The following is a 9,816-nucleotide window of genomic DNA, read 5'->3' as shown; positions in this document are numbered from 1 at the left end:
TCATTTTTTTGAGCGATAGTTCGAATCGAACTAACTCCTAGCTTTAAAAAAGGAAGTCGCCATTTTTTTATAAACTGATATTTCTCCAGAGGTGCTGATTTTTAGACTTGGAATCATGTTGATTTCGGCAAGATGTCCTTTTATGTTTTTCCTCGTTTTCCCTTTCTCAAGTATCCACAGATGTTTTGTGGACCAGGAAAACGGCGTCCCTTTTCCACCAAAAAGGGGAGCCACAGGTGGTACGCAGACAATGTTTTGGTGTCTGGATGGTACTTGTGGTCTTTGGGGCCTAAAAGTCTCCGCCCTTTTGGAATCTGGGTATTTAACCGCAGCTATTTGACCAGAAAACGATATAAATTAAGGGAAAAGAGAGATTGTTTCCTCAAGTTTCTGCCTGTTTCTTAAGACCCTGTGTTTCTAAAATCATAAAATTATAATTTTGGTTTCATTTTCAGTTTGTCTCTTAGTATGTTTGAAATCATTTTGCTCAAACTACTGTAAAATCAACTCTCCAAATATAGCAAATCCTATAGTTGTTACTAATTGCACTGAAATATCAAAATCTTGATGTATATTCAAGTTGATAAATGCAGGGTCAGATATGCAATTAGGCAAAATTTTCGCAACAATGTCAAATGACATCACCAACTTTTAGAAGCCAGCTACTTCCTATTCTTTTTTTTTGCTTTTTTTGGTAGCCTGTTACTGATTTCTTGAAAGAAGAAACATGATATAATTGTTTTAGTAACTTGGGGTACATTTTCCTGAAATATTTTCGTTGCCTTCCCAATTCTTTCTGTCTATTCAAATTTTGCAGCAAGACACATTTGTTATGTTTTCTCTTTCAAACCTTTCTACTGACTCATTTGAACTGTCTTTCTTCATGGACCCTCCCTATCTCTATCTCTCTCCCTCTCCCCCAATGTTTCTTTTTCTTTGTTACAAAAAAATTTGATGTGTTCCAGAGAACTCACATTTTTCTCTGATTGTCTCGTTGGTGGATTTCCGACTCCGCCCACTTTTCTCGACACGCCTCCTGCTCTGACTTTTCTAGCGAGGAACTTTGTTCGTTTGAGAATGCAACTTTCCTAGAATCGCATTTTTTGAAAGTTGCATTTTTTGACGCTACTTTTGATAGCTCTTGTTTTTCATTTTCTTCTTTCCTTTCAGAATTGAATGACTCTCAATTGAGTTCAAGTTCCTCATAAATATCGTATTTTTTGGGTAACGATGAACACTGATGCTCAACCAGCCCACCAGCAGCTTGACGGAGCAGAAACTCCAAAAGATACAGCTCCAGCTTCTTCAGCCCCTTCAGACCAGCAGGTCATGGTGGTAAGAACTAGAATTTGAGAACCATCATCAATCCAACTATTTCAGCCAGCCGCACAACAATTGTCTCCGTTCGAGATCAAAAATAAGGAGATCCTGCGAATGGGGACCTATTTTGGAGGCACCATGGTCTTCAATCTGCCAATGCAAATGATGAATCACAATCGGCCACTCACGGCTGAGATGATACGAGAGTTGCAAGGACCACCAGTATTCCAGGTTAGTTTCAAAACTGGTTGAGAGCGGGAACTGTATATGACTAAAAATTGGGAAATCGGAATATTTCAGCCGCCGATGTATCCGCAACCTCCAATGTATTTCCAACATCCTCCAGCACTCATGGGTCTTCAGCTTCAGGAGCAGGGATGGCCATCGGTAAAAAGACAACTAGAAAAATTAAGAATAATGGGTAACTTTTTAGAACAGAAACTATCGCGGCAATTACCGCCGACGCGACGATCGCCACCGCCATCGCTGCCACAATTGCTGTCCCAATCGTCGCAACCATCGTCGGAGCTATTATCATCAGAACAACTCCCGTGGACGATTCCAACCAGGTAAGGTACCAAAAAGATTGCGTTTCGGTTATATAAGTTATCAAAGAGCAAATCTAAAACCTTATAAACACTCATTAGGAAATATGAGATGTTTGCATAGTTTAAAAATAAGTCATTTGAAAAAAATCAACAAAATTGAACTTTTTCAGCCGAACAGCAACATCGTCAGCAAAATGTTTTGGGAGACGTTCGGGAAGACCACCAGGGTGTTGTCCGTGCTGATGGCTCGATTACTAATGGCTCGGGACAAACTGATTTAACCCGCAAGCAGAAACGAGCGATTGAATTCAAGGCGAGATGCAAATCCTATAGGGAACAAAACAGAGGAGAACTGAGAATGGAATCCCAGGGAGAGTCGAACGAGGGAATGGAGGCGCAATCAAGCGCAGAGCCGTTGGGGTCACAATCGAGCTCAGGGCAGTTGGAGGAGTTGGTGGAAGCAATGGAAGACATCAGGTTAATTCACAGAGAGTCGTTGTCAATTGGCTTGTTCTTGTTTTACAGTGTCTCCAACGATCCGGGACCGTCCAATTTTTCGGAGCCATCAGCCCCGCGCTCTGCATGGAAGACAATCGGACCGTATGTTCCGTAAGTCTATAGCTCTCTAACCCTTTGAAATTGGATTTTTGCAGTCCAGAGTATATCGTCGTCAAGGCGCCAAACCAAGAGCCAATGCCGAAAGCCGCGGTCTTGCACAAACGGCAGGAATCTGGTGACAGTGGTGTGGGATCTCTGGCGTCAAGCAATGGAAACGGAAACGAATCGGGACCGAGAACTTACCGGAAGAAAATCAAGAGCAAGAATGAGTAAGTTGGGATGTAAACAAGATATATTTGAATGCTGAAAATTAAAATTAATTAATGATTTCAGACTCTTGCAATTGACCAACTTCCAATTCTAAGGACGCCTTGTCTTCCGCTTCAGAGAATCAAAACTTTCCAATTTGAAGTGATAATTTTATTCTATTTTTTTTTCTCATTTCCCCTCCACTCTATTCTCACATTAATTGTTTCTTCTCCATTCTCCAAAACCACTGATTCGAATTCAATTCTGTCTTCCTTCTTGAAACAACTTTGTTCTAAACATGCCTTGTATTTTACTATGCCACCACCCATCTAGATTACTGTATCATGCCACTACCAATCTATATTACTGTACTATGCCGCCACCCATCGAGATTACTGTACCATGTCACCATCCATATAGACTGTATTTTTTTACCAGAAACCACGTTTTTATGATCCCTGTCCAATTATTTGCTGAACTTTCTTCTGATCTTTTCTCACCATCGGTTCTCTTCAAATTCTTGGTTCAACTCGAAACCCATCAAGACCACAGATTCGCCCGATTGATTGTACGTTTTTCCAACCCGATTCAAAGTTCCAACATTTTTCCCCGTTCTCTCTTTTTCCCCATCTTGAAATCAAAATTTCTAAATTCTCCCAGAGCTGCAGTAAAACTGTTTGAAAGTAAAGCGATTTGTTGGAAAAAATTAAAAGTTTTGATCCGAAGAAAAAAATAATACATACATATAAAACGATATAACTTGAAAGTGAATGAAAAATTTGCCAGCAACACTGAGGAGAAACTAAAAGGAAAAATAAATGGAGGATATAGATCAAGACGGTCTTTCGAAGACAAGTAAGGGGGTAAATGGGTCTGTATATCACCAAATTGCATATATTTGTCACTAAATAGCATCTAGGAAATCACAAAATATTGTTTCACAAAAGAGACCATTAAATATCCATAGTTTCCATATCTCTACAGTTTTTGATTTTTTGCATCATCGTTTTCAGCATGTTGAATCTGAAAGAAAAATTTAGTTTAAAGTTTTTTCTTTTATATTTAATCGAAAACAAAAAAGTATGGTATGAAATTGAAAAAAACATATATACCGTAAACGCTCTTATTCAATGCTTCCAATATGTCAACTTCCAGCTCACTTATCTCATTTCCTGTAAGAGATTAAGAGATATCGGAAAAGCTGTCTATTGACAACATGTTCATCATAGCGTCAAAAATGATTTGTCGGTTGACAACGTTTTCGTATTTTTCACAGAAACCGAGATATAATAGCTAAAAGTTGAGAGCGTGGGGTAATTGTAGAACATGAAACTTGTTAAAAGTTAGAAAAAATAAGTTCTTAGTTTCAGATTTTGCTTGAAACCCCCTTTCAAACTTACAGGCTCTTTTTCTTCAGAATCCTTGTCATCTGGAACCTGCAAGACAAATACTGAGATGAAAAAGATGTAAGAGTAATACTTAAATCTTGTAAAACAAGAAATTAATAAAAAGTCATGGTAATTCAAAAAAATCTTATTACCAGATGACGTGAAGTTAGACCGAGTTCTCACCTGAGGTTCTTGGGGAGGAACTTGGTTTCCTTCGTTGATAGCTCCATTTGGTTGAGCTTTTGCATTTGTCTGTGTACACTCGGTTTGTTCTTTTCGAGCCTGAAATTACACCGAATATTGATCAATTTTCTAAAAAGGTGCTACCAACACATAAAATTTAAAAAATACAAACATTTCCAGAAAACCTGATTTTCTGAAAGTAACAATGGTCATACCGTTTTCAGAGCTAGATTTCCAGTAGGGTCGGCTTCCAATTTTCTTTTCACTCCTCCAATTTCATTCTCGGTTGGTTTGTTTGTATCAGAATTAGTCTTTAGGTGTTGGGTACGACTCTATAAAAATTTCAAGGTTTTGTTTCAAAAATAATTCTCTACAGAGTCAATCATCCCACTAGACAATTAATTTACTTACCCGAATGATGGACCTTGAGAGTGCCAATGCTTTTTTCATTTTGATATCATCCTTCTCCTGAAATTTAAACTAGTTTTTTTTTAATTCTCAATCTTTTTCACCACTATAATTTTCTAAAATCAAAAATATAAAATTTCTGAATTTATCCGTATCAGCAACTCTTATTCAAGGTTTTCAAACTTTCAAGCCACTTACGCCTTCCACTATTCTTTGCGCCCATTCTTCAAATAACAGTTCTCGAGTTCTAGAACACCTCGGTTGTTTCAGGTACTGGCCGTGTAAGGTACGTAGCTCTGTCTGGAAATTTATACTGTTGACGGTGTTGTTGACTGCACTCACTTCATCTTCAAGAGTAAATGTGATCTCAATCAAAACCGCCGGTGCTGGGATACTGTTTTGTTGAGGAGCATCCGGTTTTGGTTCTTGAGTCTGTAGGTAAATTGAAATTAACAGTGAAAATCGTGGAAAAAATTAAAAAGGTAGAAAAATAATAGCTAAAAAATACTCAAAAATACGATATTCATGTATTTCTAAAATTTGAGACGTACATTTTCTAAGGCTTTCACATTTGTTCCTAAAGAGCTCTCAACCACATGCGGAGGTGATGTTGAAGCGTTGATGTTGTTTTGTTGGCTAACAGTAGTTTCCGATTCTAGGGTCTGTAGAAAAAATTTGGAATAGAGAGCTTGTGACGCATAATAGTGCAGAAATGGATGTTTGGGACATTAATTATTTCGTGTACTAGAAGAAGGAGAGAAATTGATCATTCACTAAATATAAAACATATTTCTGAAATTCGAGACGTACGTTTTCGACGAGTTTTGCATCGTTCTCCGAAGAGCTCTCGACCACATCCGGCGGTGATGTTGAACCGTTGTCACCGGCTTGTTGGCATACATCCATTTTTTGTTCTTTAGTCTGTAAAAATCGAAAATTGAATATCACTATGCAACAGTTTCAACAAAAACTAAATTTTTAAAATAATTTTGCGTACGTTTTTGACGAGTTTTGCATCGTTCTCCGAAGAACTCTCAACCACATCCGGAGGTGATTTTGAAGTGACGGTATTGTTTTGTGGGCAAACATCAGATATTTTTGATTCTTGAGTCTGTAGATAAATTGTAATAAATCACTTGCGACACGTGACAATATTGAAATGGACATTGGGGACATTAATTGTTTTTTGTGCTAGGTTCTTGAGTCTGTTTTTGATTATTGAGTCTGTGAAAATGCAAACTTTAATATCTCTATGCAATACAATATTAAACATACGTTTCCGACTGCTTTCACATTGTTTCCTAAAGAGCTCCCCGCAATTCGAGAAGGTGCTGTTGAAGCGGTGCTCCCGGTTTGTTGGCTGACATCAGTTAGTTTTGTTTCAGGCTTGTTTTTCTGTAAAAATCATACTTGTGGAAAAGATGGCCGGCCCGCGGGCCGGGCCTGACCATGGGCGGGCTGAGATTTTTCTGAAAACGGGCCGGGCCGGGCCGGAAAAAAATATACATGGCCGGCCCGCGGGCCAGCCCGCTTTTTGAAATTTTTGAAATTTTAGTGCGAATCATCATTTTTCAAGATGGTTTTTCTTCTTAGTGAATGAAAATCCACACAAGAGGCCGATACTGTCGACAAACACTGTTTTGAAGTCGTAATTAGAGAAAAAGTTTCATCTTTGGCTTAATGAAGTTTGATTTTTTTGCTAAAAATTCAATTAAATTGACTTTTTCGGATGGTTTTATGCATTTGGATTGATATTTGTGCCATTATAAATATTTTGGCACATTCGAAAAAAATTTTTTTCGAAAAGTTGTCCTATGCGGGCCGAGAGGGCCGGACGGCAAGCCGGGCCGGGCCGGACCAAAAGTCTTAATGAAAGCGGGCCGGTCCGGCCCGGTCCGGCCATCCACTTGTATGGTAAAAATCCTAAATTGGAAAAAAATGGAAAATGTTTCTAAAAAATTAAGCGTACGTTTTCAACAGCTTTCACATCGTTTCCCGTAGAGCAATCAACCACGTTCGGCGGTGATTTTGAAGCGATGATATCGTGTTGTTGGGAAACATTAGTCAGTTTTGTATCAGAAGTATGTTTCTGAAAAATCCCAATTTGGATATCTCCAGGCATCATTTTCAACAAAAAAAAAACAATTTCTTAAAAATTTTGGCGTACGTTTTCGACAGGTATTGCGTCGTTCCCTGCAGAGCTCTCAACCACATTCAAAAGTAATGTTGAAGGGCTTTTTACGGTTTTTTTTCAAGGTAAGGTATTTGGGCTGGGCCGGGCATTTTTAAAAAGTTCTTCAGGCCTGGGTTTACAGTATTTTTTTCAAACCCGGACCCACTGGGGGCCGGACCGTGTTCTGAAAACTGCGGTCTTATTATCCTAATTTTTCAAGTATGCTTTAAACCCAATAACCCCGTGTGTTTGTTTTATTCACAGCTCACTTTTTTTGGAGCAGGTCCGTCGTCCACGTTTAGTCCAAGCAGTTTTTCGATTGACATTGAAATGCCTTCTTGTGGAGGACGTACAGCAGTTTTGTTAGTCTGAATTATACGTTTATTCAAACCGAACAAGTAACTTTTAAATGAACTGAAAAAAAAACTCAAAAAATGCCCATTAAATATGAATTTTAGATATCGAAAAAAGTATTACAAAGGAAAGCTTTTTCTTATTAACCTTTCTTTCTACGGGTTGTGTACTGGTACTCAAAGGTTGACTGCTGACAAGATAAGCATTATCCGGTGATACGACATCAACTAGAATTTCTTCGGTTGCTTGCTGGAATTAGTTTTTGTCGTATCAGTTCAGAAACATTTTAGACTATGTTTTCAAAGTTAATAAATATTAAAAATGCAAGAAACAAGAAAATTCGATGAAACATTTTTGGCCAAACCCACCATTTCTACAATTGGCAGCGATTCGTCAGATTTGTTGGTTTTCTTATTTCTCTTCTTTTCGGGAGCAATAGTGCTTTCATCTTCATTGTGATTTCGCTAAAAAATTTCAGAATCAGTAAAATCCGAATTCACAAAATTTTAGAACTTCTGACTTTTTACTGCAGCTAGTTTTTTTCGAATTTCATCTGGACGAAGCTGAACAAACCTTAGAATTTGCTTCTGGTACAAGAGCTGGAACAAACGGAGTTTGCGATAACTGCATTGAAATGTTCTGGAAATTACAGAACTTCTTAAAGTTACTATTCTGGTTTCATTAATCAAACCCACTTGTGCCATCATTGAGTTGTAGTTCATCATGTACTGAATGTAATAATTCTGAAATGTATTGAGCTTGTGAATGTGAATCATCTAAACTTTTCTTACTGTAAAAATACTTTTCATCTGATGCTGCACAAGATGTTGGTTTTGCTGGAAAAGACTTGGTTGAACAGCGCCGAAGTTGGTTCCTCCCTGAAACTGTAACCCGGTTTCATGACTAGATAATCTTTGCATACCATTTGAAATCCTCCGAATCCAAACATATTTGTGCTAAAATAATGATAAGGAAAATTCGGAGTTAACAGAAGAGAAAAGTGAGGATTCCAGTGGTACTGATTCATACGGAACATTCCATTCATTCCAAAATTCATTCCAGTTTGAGGGCACAATGGAAGATGTTGTTGTTGAGGTTCCTCAACTGGTTGTAACGCGTTTCCTGGCTGAAATAGGAAGGTTATGGTACAGAAATGTCCGTGAAACTAACATCAACGTGGTTCCCATTAGTTTGAGATTGCTGCTGCTCCTCCGTTGTCTTCTTTGTTGATTTTCGAGGCATTACAAACTCTGAAAATATGGTAACCAGTTGAAAAATATTAATAAAAAAGGAATTAAAACTGGAAGGCATTGACGAAAAATACGGTAGTCCCCTCGATTGGTTTGAAAAACACTGGAAATTTCTTATCAATTCATGAAAAATGAAAAGGAGAGAAAAAAGAGATGCCGGTCACTTGTCTTCTTCTCCAAATCAAAAATAATGTGTTATCGGTGAAAATTGGTGAGCGAAGAAGGGGTGGAGAACAAAAGGAGAACAAAAAAAACGGTTATCAGTTCCTTTCACAAAAGTACTGTTTCGGTTAGAAAAAAAAAACTAAACACTTTCCTAGAACAGTCGTTTCTAGACTACGTTAACGGGCAAAATATGAAAACGATAGAGAAAAAAAAAAGAAATTAGGTTCATCATCGCTGCTTTGTTAACCAACACAGACAAATCGGCACAAAAATTGGAGAAGGAGGGAAGGAAGATTAAAAAGATAGAAAGAAGAGGATCCGGAAAAGTTGTGTAAGATATTTCTTTGAACAGATAGAACAACTGACAGACTTTAATCAGAAACAAAAAGGATGACCGAGGAAAATAGTTTTTTTTTTGGATCTTCAAATTTTAAAATAAAGAACTACTGTACGGTTATAAATATGTTTTAATACCCCTCTTTTTAGATTAATTGCCCACGACTCGCTGAATTCTTCTTTTTTCAGAAACTGATAAGAAAAAATGATGCTAAAATATTTTAAGCAGGATGCTCAAAGAAACGTCTTCAAAGCTATGAAACTGTTTTGTTTTTGCTGAAAAACGAAATTGGAAAGTACAACAACAGGGGAAGCTGTGACGAACCAATGTCACTTAAGAACTTATTGTGTTTTACATACCGTAAAAACTCTATTAGATAGCCATGGCACTCTATTGTTCGGGGGTGGTCTGGGGTGGCACTGTGTTAGGGGGTGGCATTCAATTAGAGTCTGACACTTTTTGTTGGGAGCTAATTTCTACTGAAGCTCATCACAAAAGGACTCGATATTCAACATTTTCATGATTTTTCTACTTCCTTTTTTAGAGATTTTCGGAGTCTGATATTGGGGGTACGACGAATTCGAACGCTTCCAAAATCGAACAGACCTAAAATCGAACATGTGTCAAGACAGAACAAGGGCAGAATCGAACTTGTTAGTTATGTTAGTTATTTGTTGTTTAGTTATTCGTGTATCTGTGTTTTGTGTGATTGTATTGTATTCCTTTTCTCTTTTTTCTCTTTTTCCACGACGGAAGGTCGTAATCAATAAATAAATAAATAAATAACTTGGTGTTGGAGTCGAACTGTCCCAATTGGAACGCTGTTAGCCATGGGGCGCGCTTGCATTATTTTTGTTTTCTCATTTTTTCCCCGCAAAATTTT

General features: G+C 37.8%; 2 protein-coding genes across 2 annotated transcripts; one reads left to right on the top strand and one right to left on the bottom strand.

Annotated features, from left to right (window-relative positions):
• Positions 1-1,230: 1,230 nt before the first annotated feature.
• CBG28114 lies at positions 1,231-2,790 on the top strand (the record flags this gene model as incomplete). The annotated part of the gene is made up of 8 exons (XM_045240671.1): positions 1,231-1,335; positions 1,381-1,551; positions 1,621-1,707; positions 1,754-1,889; positions 2,039-2,345; positions 2,394-2,477; positions 2,522-2,695; positions 2,760-2,790. 8 exons carry the CDS (start codon positions 1,231-1,233, stop codon positions 2,788-2,790), a joined length of 1,095 nt encoding a protein of 364 aa, XP_045098700.1.
• An 863-nt stretch (positions 2,791-3,653) lies between these two features.
• On the bottom strand, positions 3,654-8,423 carry CBG28113 (the record flags this gene model as incomplete). The annotated part of the gene is made up of 20 exons (XM_045240669.1): positions 3,654-3,698; positions 4,076-4,111; positions 4,247-4,345; positions 4,462-4,578; positions 4,658-4,714; positions 4,853-4,954; positions 4,997-5,086; positions 5,206-5,316; positions 5,465-5,575; positions 5,652-5,765; positions 5,930-6,049; positions 6,624-6,743; positions 7,097-7,195; positions 7,329-7,430; positions 7,550-7,645; positions 7,755-7,820; positions 7,877-7,924; positions 7,973-8,059; positions 8,104-8,307; positions 8,352-8,423. The coding sequence occupies 20 exons, from the start codon at positions 8,421-8,423 to the stop codon at positions 3,654-3,656; spliced, it is 1,896 nt and encodes a 631-aa protein (XP_045098699.1).
• Positions 8,424-9,816: the final 1,393 nt, after the last annotated feature.

The sequence above is a fragment of the Caenorhabditis briggsae genome, assembly GCF_000004555.2.
Source record: "Caenorhabditis briggsae complete genome, chrX, whole genome shotgun sequence".
Classification (NCBI taxonomy): Eukaryota; Metazoa; Nematoda; class Chromadorea; order Rhabditida; family Rhabditidae; genus Caenorhabditis; species Caenorhabditis briggsae.
Note: the sequence above shows the minus strand (reverse complement) of the source record. Positions and strands in the feature narration are given on the sequence as shown.